General features: G+C 44.8%; 1 protein-coding gene across 1 annotated transcript in view; it reads left to right on the top strand.

Moving 5' to 3' along the window:
• The window catches only part of LOC140648117 (dual specificity calcium/calmodulin-dependent 3',5'-cyclic nucleotide phosphodiesterase 1C-like), a 276,580-nt gene extending 261,048 nt beyond the window's left edge, over nt 1–15,532 (top strand). Inside the window, exons 16-17 of the mRNA XM_072853611.1 lie at nt 4,161–4,226; nt 15,363–15,532. Of these exons, the coding sequence (XP_072709712.1) occupies nt 4,161–4,226; nt 15,363–15,532 (236 nt within the window). The remainder of the gene's footprint in view (nt 1–4,160; nt 4,227–15,362) is intronic.
• Nucleotides 15,533–15,820: the final 288 nt, after the last annotated feature.

Raw genomic sequence — 15,820 nt, 5'->3', positions numbered from 1 at the left:
GTCCCAAGCGTGGCTTTTAATTAGAAAGCACAATACTCTATTCAAATTAGAAATGATGGAACCTCACAAGGACACTACTTTTTTTGCTTCAAGTAGAATAAACTAGTCTATCTCCAGGAACTCGTGAGATGGTCTTAAATATTTCTTATTGGCTCCTTTTTCCTCACATTTCATTTTATAATAATGAAACTCATCATCCTCTGATGATCTGTACCATATGTTAGCCATTTATACTCAGCAAATGACAACATAATGAAGTCCTTTTCTCCTACTCTTTTCTAATCTGTCACCTCACCCAGTAATTAAAAACACCAGAGCGATCCTGTGCTGTCGCATGTGTTGAACTGGTGCTGATCTCAGAGCTGTGCTGGCGCAGTGTCTGAACATCAGCACTCAAAAGCAGGAACGTGCTGGCTGAGGAGAAGGAGCCCTGCCGCGCTGACTCCATGCAAATTGCTCCGGGGAGTGGGCATCAGTGCTGGCCAGCTAGAAAGGAGGGAAAACAACATGTTTTCACATTTCAAGGCATAAATTCAGCTCCCTCTGAAGTGGGTACAAAAGTTTTTCCCACTTTTCCCACAACATGAGCAGGTCTGCCCCAGTCTTGGTTTAGTGTCATCTGTGCATCCTAATGTGGTGCTCCCCCTGCTTCCACAGGCAGACAAGTTTTGCGAGCCCAGACAACCCTTTCCCTGTCTGATTACTGTGATCAAAGCAGGAGCAGGGTGGGTGACCACTGCCAATGCCATTATTTTCTGTTAAAAGGAAATGCTGGCCATGCATTTCCACTTGCTGGGACTGCCTTCTTGTTGCTGCAGTGTCCCTTTTGACAGCAAGCACAGAGGGTTCTGATCTGTACTCAAGCAGGACCAGGACACATGCCTGTCTTCGAGGCATCAGCTCTCCCTGCTCTGGTGACTTGACCACCAGGTAGAAGAAAATGGAGCCACTTCCAGGCAAGCTTGCTGAGGACCTGAAGCTCAGTTTTAGCGAATTTATTTACCCTCATACCTAAGCGCACGACAGCACTCACTCACAAGCCTCACAGCACACTCTTGGCATTTTGTATTCTTTTGATTTCTTCCAAGTGCGTATGTATCGACGGCTGTGTACTCATAACACCCTGGTTTTAGAAGCTATCCAGTGGTAGGAGGAATATACGTAATCCTGTTGTCTCTGCCGGTGGTCGTAGGAGTGCATCTATCAAACAAAATTACTTAAGGCCATTGGGGTTTTCTAGTGATAAAACCTAGCAGTAGAATGACAGAGTGAGCATTTTCCTTTTCTTCTTGCTTGGATGATATTTTTATACACTTTTATATGCAATTTTTTTAAATATTTGCTATTTTTATTGTAGGATTCTGGTTGGGTTTTTACCAGACCTTCTGGTTGTCTACAGGCCCAGATTCTCACAGGAATATTTCCCTTCCCTTTTCTCCTCCCCCTTCTTCCCCAATAGACAAAAGCCATTGCATTTGCAACATCAGCTTAGAGCGAAATAGCACCTAGGGCCTGATCACTCTTTTAGTTGCACTGAAATCAAAGGAAGTTGCATGCAAAGTCCTGCTGGTCCCACCGCAGCGTCTGGGGCCAAAGACTAAATAACCGAAACTTATCCAGCTATTACGCGCAGGGCAGTCTGTGTGAAGCCAATGCATCGGGGCGCTGTCTTCCTTTGCTGTGGTAGGAGCTGCTTCCACCACAATGTGTTTAAATATGACTATATATCTCTCTCTTTGTTCTGATGATGCTACTTCTTGTAGGCACTTCAATCAAAGTCATACCCTAGCGCACTGACTACCTTCAGCAGGGAGGAAGGGTGGACATTGTAGCTTATCTGTGACAGTAGATTTCACTGCTCTTGTGGTTAACCCTACAGTGACAGGTCCTAAATAAAGTTAAGAAACATTAAACCTATTGGTAGGAAGGATAAGGGGAAATTAACCAAATTCAAGGATCTTGGTCTTGTAAAATAACCTTTTCTCAGCTGGCATTCTGCAGGGAATTCTATGTATGAAGTTGAACATAAACTTTACAGTATGTTTATATTAGCAGAACTGATAATGGAGATGTCTTTTCTTGAACTGAACTAAAATAAACAACAGACACCTGTTCTCTAACATTTTTCAAGGAAGAAAGAGGCAGGTTGTTATGCTATTTTGCACCAGGGGATAGAAAACAAGTCAAAATACATGCTGAAAGCAAAACTTAATGCAAGTTTGCTCCTGGGGCTGGGTGGGTAGGGTAATGAAAAAAACCTGTTTGGTTTGTTAAGATTCATAAGGAAAAAAAAATGCAAAACCTAAATGAATGATGCCATGTAATGCCAAGTATTCTCAACTGTTCTGAGAATAATTTTAAACAATATGTATTTATTGTTAGTTCCTTATTTGAAAGAAGAGGCTTGTGGTCTCTAAATGTATAAAACATTTTTCAACATTCCAGTTTTTCTGTAACTGAGTCCATGTATGCTCATCCTATTACCAAATAAAAACAATGAGGTCTTCGCTCCATTTGAATTAAAGTTGTAGAAGCGTTTGTTTTGTTCTGGTGCTTTCTACATCCAATCCAGGCATGGCACTTGCCGTTTGCTTTCCAGTGTGCAGCTCCCCATAGAGTACTAGTAATAATCAACTGGGTTTTTTTAAGCGTAGCGGGAACATAGCTTGGACAGCAGTCATTGCTCACCACTTGCCCCTGTGAGGAGGAGTTAGTGGCATTACCTATTTTCTAAAGACAGGGAAATTGAGGTAGAGAATTCAAATAGTTTATTTAAGGACCTCGAGGTAAATCTCTACCTGTTTGGGGATTAGACATGTCAACTTCACCTTTCCCCTTTTCTCTTTTGACTGAAATCACAGCCCATAAGAGCATCTAAACCAACAACAGCACACCACACTTACGCCCCCTGAAACACTTGCTTGTGTGATTATTTTTTTTCTGTGCCACGTGGAGCATGAGTATCGATCCCACAGGGCTGTTGTCCTGTGCTCCAGTATTGCTTATAGACCTCCTTTCACAGCATTTCAGCTACATCTCTACATACCACCTTCTGCAAAGTATCTTATTCTACAGGTAGACTCAGGCAGTGTCTGTGCAGTAGTCATCACACCACACAAGTAATGACCAGGATTCTCCTGTACTGCTGCTGTTTTTCTATTTGATCTTTTCCTTAAAAAAGGAAAAAAGTCATGATAAAGAGTGGCAGAGACCAAGCCATTCTCTCTAAGGAGCATGTAAAGTTCAGAGATGTTCAATACAAGCGTGAAAGGCTTTGTGCATTCCCTTTTGCCTGAAATTTCAGTTTTAATTCACTCCTTTCCTCTATGGGAGGTTCACTGGTATTGATTTCCTGAAGAACATGCAAGTGCTCGCCACTGTACCTGCTTGTATTCTTGTACCTTACCGGATTTGTCTGAGTCTGCATGTACCTCCAGTCCAGTGCAAGTAGAGATGAAGCCAAGCTGCCAATTTCTGTTAGATATTGAGGGTGTTGATGTAGCCGACTGTGATCTTCAAATCAAAAATACTGACTGCCACAAAAGCAAGAAAGGAGAAAAGATGGTTTGGAAAAGACATCTGATGATTTGGCATCTGGTGATCATCTGATCACCTCCGCTTGCAAGTACAGTGTCAGAGTCCTTTCTCTGGCATGTATAGCCAGTGACATAAATGTCCGGAGCCATTACCAACTGGTGGTTCCCAAAGTTGCTGAACCAAGGCTTGCTGAACCACCACAGGAGCAAGGTAAGTGCTGTGTAACTGCCTTCAGAGCCATGCTGGGCAATAAAACTGGCAATTGCCGGTTCTGTGAGGACATGGAGGTAGCTGAAGGGAAAGCTGTCTGAGATCTGGCAACAGTTCATAGGTCCAAAACTTAAGAACGTGAAACTTCCAGAATCAGTAACTTGGGTATCTCCACCCAAACCCGGTAAGTGATAAAAAGAAGAAGGATATGTTTGATATTAACTCCTTTAGATGGCGAGGTCCCCAGAAGTGAGGCTACTTTCCCAGTTAGCCTCACCTAAAACCATGGATAAGAAATGGCAGAAAGGAGACAACAAACACCTCGTAGTGGTGGCAGCACTACAAAAAGCATTTTCATGGCTAGTGGGACTACCTTCATCCACCTCTGCTGAAACTACTCTTTCTTTTTAAAGGTCCAGCGCAACGTTCAGCTGACTTACCAGGCTCAGGTTCCTCACCAAACCACCTTACATTGCCAGGTCAGTCGGTACCACCTCACTCCAATTTGCTTATATGTGCAGCTTTAGCAATAGGCACTCACAGTGCCTACTGTTTGGGAGATGGACATAAACAGATGACTTCTTCTCCAGGTATGGCATGACTTTTACACATTACATAAAAAAAGTTAAACCCATTCACTGGTGTTGAACAAATGAACTGTTGTTTTTAATAGTCTTTACCACATTTCATGTTTTTTAAACAAATACCTTATGTTTTGTGGCTTGCAGTGCAGGCTTCACAGACTATTTTAATTCCATCAGCAGATTAATTTGGGCCTTTATCACATGGACATAGATGCTGAGGGGAAAAAATAAGGCTGTTTTGTGGACCCAAGCATAGGTTTTTTTGTGCCCTTCCCATCTACCAAATCCTGCTGTCTCTATTTCACCACAATAACCATTTTCTTAATCCCTTCATCTTTGTCCCACGCAACTGTCAGAAGAAAGGGAGGGTAATATGAAGCAGTTAGTTACACAAAATAATAGCTTAGTGTGAACACGATATTATCTTGCATGTGCATATGCAAGGGCATTCATACATGTATAATTCACAGTAGGTGAAAGAAAGAGTAAGCCTGCAGGAAGACAACGAGAAATCACCAAGAAAAAACCCCCAAACTTCAAGCAAAGTACTTAAAAAGTTTTACTACAGATATTTTCATGAGTGGCTGCTGTGCCAACAGATGAGGTATGGTGTGGCTCCATATATAGATGCCAATGTGCAGTAGCATGTTTCTGTGCTGTTTCAGTTCTCCAAGCTGTTCATGGCGTGATGCTCTTTCACAGCCGCCACCTTAGCAGATTGTTTCCCCAGGCACAGCTGCAGCCACCACTTGGGTGTAAGTATGGAAAAGAACAAGCAGGAATGAGAGAAAGTTCAAAACACTGTATTCCCTTAGTAAAACAATGTGCTCCATGGATTACTGTCCTGCTTGAGAACAAGAATGGACAATCACTGAAAGTAAAATTTAAACCTCTGAGCAGCATGCACACATGAGGACTCCCAGGTATCTAACCCAAGACATTTTTTAGATAGAAAGCATGGAACAGGAAATATCATAAATACATCCTCTTAACTTCTGAAGTTTCTCATCATTGGTAGTGACAATAAGTATTACCTGTATATATTGCCTACTTCTCATAGGTCCCAGCAGTTGTTAAATTCTTATATTTATATTCATAGGGGAGGCTACTACTTTGGATGTTTTCACCCAGGATTTTCTTGCAGGTGGCATTTAGAGGTCTTGCTCTTTGGAGAGATTTTGGAGAGGTCTTGCCTTTTGGAGAAAAAAAATGTTTTGTTTTAAGGAAACATTGTGGAATTAAACATTCATGTCACACTACAGCCATAGCTTTCATCTAATGTAAACAGTTCTAATTTCAAAACTAGCTCACTTTTTATACATATTGACATGTTTGCACTGGTCCCTTGTTTATTTTTAACAAGCAATGCTTACACAGCGTTTTTCATCCATTTCTCCAACACTATACCTCTTTTAACCCATCGACCTGTTAATGAGTACCTGCAAACAACAAATCCTACATCCCTTCTTATGTGTGAACCTTGTTCTGAGGCTGCAGACCACCATTATAATAAGAAGGTAGAGAATATAAATGCAGAAGAGAGGGTTTTGGCATAAGCTACAGTCCCTTCATTATTGCTGACTTGCTAAATGACCTTGCTCGAATCCTTCTTGTGTGCCTCAGTTTCCTCATCTGTTTGGCAATGATAACATTTACTCCCCTTTAAAACTATCCGATCTAGGGATCTGTTAACTGTTATGATTAGAAAAACAGCAGTAGGGATGATCCACCTTCAAGAGAGGGGAGCGATCAACCTAATAGTGTCCCTTTTTGCAAAAAACCACTGTGGATTTGTTGCCAGTCCAGCCTTATTTCCAGTAGCGATACTCACTGTGATGATTTCACGTTGAATTATAGGAAGGTGCCTTCTCTCTGGCACTTACAGAAATGACTAGCTGGGCTTTGACTCTCTCTTCATTAGACACCTCCCACCTCAGTGTATGTTTTGGCACCGATGGGTTTAGGGACCCAGTAGGTTTTCTCTATTTGGCTGTTTAACACTGGTACCTTCCTACCCGTGCCCTGTTACTGTGGCTTACACAGCAAACTGTTTACTCTGGTACTGTTTGCAAATCAGCCCTTCCTGTGCAGCTATTTACAGTACGTGATGGGGAGTAGATAATAGTGCAATATTTTCCATCTATGTACTCCAGTGACGCATTTTGTTTACAGCCATTATGGTGGTGTTTCTTTATGCTCTATATAGATCATGTTTCGGGGGGGTTGCTTTTGCTGGAAGCAGCCACTAATTAACGTGTAGTTAAGAAACAGTCTGCTGTAAACACACACACACACAATTTTCTAATTGAGAAAATGTTATTGTCTTGCTGTTTTTTTCTGCAAATCGCATGCGACATCTTGAATAAAGAGAGGAAGCTTTATTGTGTTGGGTTTAGTCTCACTTCTGAAGGAGTGAGGCTGACGAGAACAGGCACGTGTGCACGTGATCCTGTACGTCTCTGCTGCCAGGCTGGTCAGTCCTCCTCGTCGCTAGCTTTTGAACCTGTGCCTTGTCAATTTAAAGTGCGTGAGAGGAAGAAACACCCAAGAGGTCATAAAGCCGTGGAAGTTATACGAGGTTAGGCAACTGCATGCAGGAGAGAACCCTGGCAGTGCTCCCACCTGGACTTGACCATTGGTGGAACCAGAGTCCCCCGGCAGCTCAGCTGCATCTCGCAGTACCACAGGGAGCCTGGCTGCTGCCAGCACATCTGCTGCCTCCTGAAACGACTCCTTTTTCTCAGTGCAAAGAGGATGAATGAACCATTTCTCCAAGGAGCCTGCACTTTGTATGGTGAGGAAGCAGAGTAGGGGCATTGATGTACCCAGAAGTATTATTTACAGTCACTGAGTGACCACATTTTTCTTTCCGTGGCTTGGAAACATTTGGAAGGCTACTTCTGTCAGGGTCCTGGGGGTGCTCATAGGCCTCAGTGGCTGGGACCGGCCTCCCGCGGGACCCCCACCCCGCCCGTCTCCTGCCAAGGGCCCAGGGGACGTGTCTCAGCTCAGCCTGGGGCCTTCGGTCCCTGCCTGAGCGATGGGGTAGGTGTGCCCGTCTCTGCCCCTGTCTCCTGGATGGGCCTGGGACCTGCCCTGCAGAGAGCTGCTCTCCTGGATGCAGCCCTCAGACCTAGGCCACGGCTTCTCATGCAGAACTCTAGGCATAACACAGCATAACTAGTCTGCTCTATTCCCTACACTCACCATGAGTCCAATAATGATGAGACTGTAATTTGCCTGAAATGCCACAGGGCTTTTCAGCTCCCAAAGCACTTTCAGGGACACACAACACAAAGGTTACAAGTGGCAACAGGATTTTATTTTTCTTTGTATTTTTCTGAATGTGTTTCAGAGACAATGCTCACCAGCATTCACACAATGCCCATCAGCCCAGGAGCAGGCTGATGCGTTCTTCAGTTTAGCTTGAAAGAGCATCCCTTGCAGTCTGGCAAAGGCATGCACGTCACAGAGCTACAGAAAGCGGCAGCAGGAACACAGGCCAAGCAGGCCCTGTTTCCTGAAGAGCGAGAACATGAAGCATGAGGATCAGGACCGACCACACAGAAGAAGAAAAGGAAGAAGAGGCGTGTGGTACCGTGGGGTATTTTCCAAAGTATGACACACAGCGGTGACGAGCACACTTTTTGTCCTCCAAAACTTGCTCTGCCTCTGTGCTTCTTGGCCAGCGATGCACGAAAAGCGCTCTCTTGCCTGCCCTGTGCTTGTATTGCACGCAGCGAGAGCTGGAAAGTGGCAGCTCCTGACAGGGCAGCAAGCCTGGAGCCCTTCCAAGCACAGGCTGTTTGCACAAGCAAGAACCCCTGGGGAAATGGAGCCAAGGGACGAGCAGAGCTTGCTCCCACTCCAAACTTGCAGTGGGCAAGAGAGCCCGAGAGAGCCAGGGCACGAGTGGTGCCTTGGAGCTGCAAGAGCAGCAGGCAAGAAGGCAGCCGAAAGGGCCCAGAGGAGCCCTGACAAGGGGCTGTGCTCAATGCTACAGAGGACAAGAAGCAAGCCCTGGGGGCCACCCTGGGGGCCCACCCTGGCAGTCTAGAAAGCCTCCTCCCCCGCATGCGGGGCACAAGGGCCGCTTTCGTGGAGCATGAGCAGCAGGCACCTAGCCAAAATGGCCCAAAGGAGCCCTGGCAAGGGGCCATGCTCAGTGCTGCAGAGGAAGGCAAAAAACCCCCAGAGACACTTGCTAGCCCACCTTGGGGGAAAAAAAGCCTTCCTCCCCCCAGCTGCAGGGCACGAGAGGCCATCTTCATGGCGCATGAGCAGCAGGCAGTAAGCTAGCCAAAAGGGACCAGAGGAGCCCTGACATGTAAGTGGTCATGCTCAGTGCTGCAGAGGAAGGCAAAAACCCCCCGGGGACCAGTGCCAATCTTCCCCGGGGGAAAATTCCTTCCTGACCCCAGAGCTGGCGATCGGCTATTCCCTGAGCACGTGAGCAAGACCTGCCTCCTCCTCCCACAGGCTGCTCACGCCTGCCAGGAGATGCCCAAGCCCTATTATCCCTCAACCTGGAGCCATCTCAGGGCCTTCTGAGAGTGGCTACATACCCTTAGCCCGATGGACCTTGGGGGCAAGAATCCTTCCTGTGCCTGGTGGGACAGTAGTGGATGCTCCAAAGCACTGGGTCCCTTTGCAACATCTCTGCAATGCCATTTCTTATGGCTGCTGCCCCTGGCTCTGCAGGGGATGAGGATGGTGAGCTCTGCGGTGCTCCTGCAGAAGGCATTCCCTTGGTCTTGCTGCTGCTATCCAGCTGAAAAAGACTGATAACCTTGAGCACCTTCAGGGGTTCGTGGCTCTTCTAATCTCCAGCAGCCTCGTCCAGCCGCTGGTCTTCCTCCCTCAGCCTCCACAAAGTAATTCCACCAGCTCCTCAAGGATTTCCTCTCTGATGTCTTCGGGCTGCTCCCAGGCCAGTTCTGGCAGCAGGACACAGGAGGATGCTCCCTTTTATCCTGCCCCGGGGCATTGTGACTGCTGCATTGCGAGGTGGTGGCACTGTGACATGGGGGTGACGGGGCCCCCCATGCGCAGCCCTGCCCACCACCCCTCTGCCCAGCATCCTTTGGAGGAAGGCCTTTGGGGTGCTGGCCCCGAGGCAGTCCCCATGCCAGGAGGCCCAGGGGGCTGTCCCTGCCCTTGGTGGCCATGCACTGGGCACAGCTGCTGGGCGTCCCTGACACCTCCTCTGCCACTCGGCTCCCAAGGACAAACCTGGTGCTGTTGCTCTTCTCTCAGGCCATGGCAGAAACCAACCCTGCAGCCCAGAGACCACCTCTATTAGCTGTCCCCTCTCTGTGCCAGAGCTAACCTCCATGAGGCCACGCAGCGAGGAGGACCAGGGACTTGATCTGGCTGGGCACAAACCCTTTTCCTGGGTATAGCAGGGGATGGCTTCAGCAGCCACAGCCTGGAGGAAAGCCAAAGTGTAACCAGAGCCATAGGCTGGGATGGACGGTGCCAACAGACCACGATGGAAATAAGACAGGCTTTGAAAAACAAGTGACTGGAGGTGACACGAGTGTGGAGGAAAGGTTGGTCATTTTCAGACCTAGAACATTTGGATCTGTGCCCAAAGCACAGCCAGGCAAAGGACGACTCTTCCAAACCGCAAAAATAGCCCAGTGCTGCTATCGCCATTACATCCCCTTGTCCCAGTGAAACCAAGCTGCGCAGCTCCTCTATTAAACACACCCATTGGCCATGTTTATACGGGATACAAAACGCACTTCAGCCACAGGGTAAAACTTTCAGAGCTCATTTGTGACTTCAGCCTTTCTGAGAGTTATTTGCCTACCTCACTTTGTGGGAGGATGTTCAGATCTTACCTAAAACCATGGCAAGTCTCCTTTTCCTTTAGGGTTTAGTATTTGGAGTACGGAAAGAGTAAGGAAGGTACTATTCTTGTCATTTTGTATGTTGGTGCCAAAATTGGTATGTACCTTCAGACTACGTAAATAAGAGCATTTATACCATAGACATTCATTTGGTCGTAGCAATGCCAGAGGCAAAAGGGAGGGGTTTGGTTCCCTCTGCATGAACTTTGCAGAGATGTAGAGAGCATGCATGATTTCCTCACCATTCCTTACCAAAGCAGCAAGGGACATTTGCTACTACTACACTGTCAGGGGAGGTTCGGACTTGAGGAAACATTTCTTTACCAAGAGGGTGGTCAAAGCCTGGAACAGCCTTCCTGGAGAGGTGGTTGATACCCCATGCCAGTCAGTGTTTAGGAGGCATTTGGACAACGTCCTTAATACCTTGCTTGAACTTTTGGTCAGCCCTGAAGTGATGAGGCAGTTGGACTGGATGATTGTTGTAGGTTCCTTCCGGCTGAACTCTTCTATTCTATTCTATTCTATTCTATTCTATTCTATTCTATTCTATTCTATTCTAATATTCCTGGTGATACCCATGAACACATTTTGCTACAAGCTGTGGTACATCTTCATATTCCTGAAAGTTGTATCTTGTGCAATGTAATGGAGCAGTGACTTGCAAGAGTTCAGGTTGTCACATAGGGCTAGGTTTAATGTAGGAGCTGGCTAGGCATAGAGGAGAGCATAATATGCATTCAGCGGATTAAAAAGCATACCTGGGCAGAAAAAAAAATCGTAATTAGTTACTAAACCCTCAGCTTATGTCACAGTGGCTGGCCAAGAAGTAGCTGTCTTTGGACTCTCTCCTTGAGGTGTCTCATTGGAGAGAACAGTGAAATTTGTATAAACACACAGATTTTCTTAACACTCCTAGAAGACTGATTCTCCCCAAGTTTAGAACATTTCTTGAGTGTCTCTAATGAAACACAGTCTTGGTTCTCCTGCTCCTTCGTCCTTCATATCTTCCTGATAATTACAGCAGAAAACCTCCTTTGTTGGCAAAGGCGGCAAAAGAGGGAAAGAAGACTCCTTTCCGGATATGCTCCCTCAATTTAACAGCAGAATACTGAATTAGGAATGCCAGTATCCCTAGCTTTCCTGTGTCATCTCCCAGTAAAAATGCCCAATGAAATAGTTCCCTTACCTCACTGGTAAATTTTTTAGCTAAATCAGTAAATCAGCTTTACTGATCATAAAAGCCTTTAATCTTTCCTGTTGTCTTTCTCCTCGGATTTTCTTTATCCTGCCTGCATAGTAGTTGAAGGCAACAGTTGCAGTAGCTCTGCAGGGCGCTGAGGGGCAAGAAGAGATGGCAGAAGGTCTGTCTTCAGGATGTGCCTGCAGGCCACTAACCACAGCTGGTTTGGCAAGTACTTCTGGTACCCCTGTCTGGACTAAGCTGTGTGCCAGACCCTATTTCCACCCTGGTGCCTTTGCAAAGCCACAGCATCCCCTCTTGAGGCAAGGACAGCTGGGAGAGACAGCAACGTCTCAGTCTTCATCCTCATCCACACTCACCTGCATTGTCTTGTAGTGCTGAGGCCAAACTGGCCTCCTCCAGCGCCAGTGCTGCCCCGTGCACCAGGCGAGTTTCACTGCTACACCTCCCTCTGTGCAAAGGTGGTGGGGAGCCATGGTTGGGTCCTTTTCCAGAAGCAGCAGCAGCAGCACAGCAGGGAACTGCCACCAGCTTGGGGGCAGATGTGAAAGCTGAGCAACCTGTATGGGTTTTCCCCCTTCCAGTTTCCTGTTTTCCTTCCCCGCCACCTTTTTCTTTCTCTCCAGTACTAAGTGCCAGCAGTGACCACTCAAATCCTATTTGCAGATGTGGCTGCTCAGCTGACTGTGTTCTTAATTCTTATCAGAGGCAAATTGTTTCCCAACAGGTGTTCATGAGTAAAAATCATGCTATTCACTCAGTGACTGTTGCAATGACATTAAAGAAAATGACATTTCAATGGCTTTTTTGAAGGGCCTTTTGAATGGCCTTTTGAATGAATAGAAATGTTTATATCTATCTACTTTAAAATGTTTGAAAAGAAAAAGAAAAGGATATCAGTGTTTTTCCTTGTCTTGTTCTGTTTTCTGATCAGAGTGGAATTGCTAGGTACCAAGAGTGTTTGTTGCTGTAACACCTTTTAGTAGTTTGAAATACTCAGAATGACTATATAGTATTTTTGTCAGTAAGCATCGTTAGCAATAATTTCCTTCTTATTGCAACGGGGCAAAAACTGTTGCAAATCAGTGTATTTCTAGGGAAGTCAGTGGAACCAGGAAAATTCCAGCTCAGATTTTGACCATAGTGTAGAATAATTCTTGTGGACTATGGTGATGCATCCCCTGGCTTCAAGCTCACATGAAATGTCCATCATGCTCGATTAACTGAGGGCAGACTCCTCAGTAAATGTTTTTCTCTTGTTCAGATTATCCATGAGATTGAAGCTCTTGACATTGTCTGGACTGTTAGTTCAAGTGATCATCCACAAAATAATTGGGTTTTGATGGGCTCTCTTGTTGACCTCACCCAGTGGATGCATGGCACATCTTAGGATCAGTTTAAAGGGCAGAAATTCTGGCAGTATTTGGTACTCTTATAGTTTCTTGACTCACGGATGAATGGTTTAAACTGTGGCAAATCCGGCACATTTGTTCACCTGCCCTTCTGTATATGTGCCTCCACTTCCAAACCAGTCTCTCGTGCATTAGCTATGTCTGCTTATAGGAGCATCCATCGCTGCTCATTCATACAAAATAATAGCTTCTGGTGTAGTGCCTCAAGCTATTAATCTAATTGGAGTTGCATGGAATGTAGTAGGCTGCTTTGATGTTATGTGGGGCGGGGAGTCAAGAGGGATGGGGAAATGAACAATTCTTGTTCCTTCATATAAGCATTGTACAAGTTGCATTGTGCTCTGAAACCTCTTAGTTGGTCTGCTGTAAATGTGTTTGCAGATATCCTCAAATCCTGCCCTACTTTGACACGATATCTGTAGTTAAACCTGAGGTGCATCACATCTAACCTGCAGGATTTTACTAAAAACTTAGAAGCAGATTAAAAGCTTTACACCCCCTTCTGCTTAGCAGAACTCTTTGAAAATACAGACATCAGTTAAAAGGTGTGTGTCCCTCAGGAAGGGCATAGGTTATGAGGTTGGCAGCCCTCAACTGTGGTGCTACAAGCAGAACCTGAGGACTAGTGCTGGGTGAGATCTTCCCCTGCAGTCGACATTAATTTTTCATTTGCAGTTGTCTACTAAGCGGCAGATCTGGAATTCATTCTTTCATCTGTGATGACCATTATATCTTAAGCAAACCAAGGCATAATGTTGACGTAGGGCAGGTGTTTATACCAAGCAGCTAGAGGGAGTCCTGACCTCTCTCAAGAATCAAAAGAAGAGTTGTATCAAAGAAAGGATAAGAGGAAATACTGGGTGGATGCTGTCCTAGCCAAATCTGAGGTTTGCATGGCTGCTGTTCTGTAAGATGCTGGGTTGCACATCCCGCTGGCCAGAGCGAACAGAGTGGCTAATGCACTCAGCCTCCTTGCTAAATCAGTGTCTGAATGACACACAGATAGTCTCTCTGCATGATGCTACTTCTGTAACTATTCTAGTCTACACTGGCACTGTCCAAATACCTATCCTCTGCTTTCATTGACTTGATGATAGCCATGATCTTAAAAAATAATTATTTATTTTCCCTAAATTAAAAAAAAAAGGGAAATTCATGCCTAAGTGGCATCAAGGTTAGAAACTTGCAATATTTAACATCACTCCATGCATGAAGGTCCTGAGAATCATAACTTATTGAAGCCCACAAAACCCCTATGAGGTAAGTATTCTCATTTTTATTCCCATTTTACACGCGGAGAAACTGGGGTGAATGTTACAGTCCAGGATACACAAGAAGCCAGTGAGAAATCTGGGAACAGAACTCTAGAGTCCTGAGAGAGAGTGTTCTCCCCATCACTTTGAGTCACTAAAGCCTGAAGAAATTAAATGTCATGGATCCCCTTTATCAACTCCTGTATGAGGATGATAAACAGCACTGTCAGTGTTCTGGATAAACCCCTTTAAACCTATTAGCCAAGTCATATCTGCTGGCAACAACTCCAGTAAAATTCCAGTTAACAATAAACATTCCCCCATGCTGAGCAATGGAAAATCCAATAACAGTTTGGCTGAATCCATGCTGAGTACAGAAAATAGAATTAATCTGAAAAGTGAATGTGCCTCAAAGAACAGTAACTCACCTGGATATTTTTCAAGCTTTTAATGAATGTCAATCTAGTCTAGTTGAGAACAGGAAAGACTATGACTATGCAGAAATCTGCATGTGTATTTCTAAAGTTTATGAAATCCATAGTTTTTTTGTTTCCCAAGACATTTTAGAGTACAATTAATCACTCAAGGAGTTTAAAAGATGAGAGTGTGACTGTTCTAACATTTGATGTTACTTAGTTCACACAGGGAATCTTTTTCACTTCTTAGGGTTCATGCTGAGAGCAATGACTTTTCTTTTAAAGTGCTTATCATGCTAATTATTGACTTTATTACTTGGTTATTTTGCAAATAATAACTAAGCATAAGACAAATACATTTTGGTCATAGTCATGTTTAATTTTTTTTAATCTACCTATGTAAAGATGTAAGAAAGCAAGACATAGATTCAAATAAACAGAGTCAAGAAGTTAAGAATAGTCAGATTCATATGTAGCCCACTTGTGGCTTTCACAACGGCCTGTAGTTTACTGGAAAAATCATATGAAACCTCTCAGATCCACCTATTCCTGAATTCTGGGAAAAGTGATCTCAATCCGGATTTATTGCCTTAAAATGACCTTGTTCAATGATACTTTGAAAACAGTGAGGATTTTAGCTATCTACATGTAGGTAGGTAAATATAAAGTTGCTTCTTCATTTAGACTTTTGGCCCTTTCATCTTCTGTCTAAAATGTTGTTTCCTAACCTTGAGAATGTTCCTTGGGATTCACCTGTGTTGGTGTGGTCTTCTGGGATGTCCTAATAAGGGCATGATTTCATGCACTGCAGCTTCTGAGGAATTAATTTCTTTTCCACCAGCAAGTCAATGCTAGGCATGGTAACCATCATTGTTCTTCCTTTGTCACCGCCAGCCATCAAACCTCAGTTGCGTTACCTCAGGAGGCCCACTCACAGCTCAGGAGACTATTTCCCAGCCTTCCACAAGAAATCGGAGGAACATCCGGTGAGATGTAAGCTGCTTGACCAGAGGGGAAGGATGAAGAAGATCCAACATATTTCCCAGAGCTGGAATAGGAAATAGCAGAAGAGATAAAGAGGCATCTTCTGGAATGACACTCCTCACAGGCGGACAGAGGACATTGTGTAACCATTGCACAGGCCATACTGCATTGTACAGCAGCTGCAATTCTAGATAAAAGCAAGTGTATGATTTAGCTAAACAATATAATGGACATTTTGTTAGAAATGTTCTCAATAGCCTTCTTATTATTGCGGCATACTCCCACTTAGTACTAAAATATTGGGCTGTTACCTTAAAAGAAGTAATTGTATACCACTATCTCCTGTTAAATTAAGGAAGCCAATGCTT

This window comes from Ciconia boyciana, chromosome 2 (assembly GCF_034638445.1).
Source record: "Ciconia boyciana chromosome 2, ASM3463844v1, whole genome shotgun sequence".
Classification (NCBI taxonomy): Eukaryota; Metazoa; Chordata; class Aves; order Ciconiiformes; family Ciconiidae; genus Ciconia; species Ciconia boyciana.
This window is presented reverse-complemented; position numbering and strand designations above follow the sequence as displayed.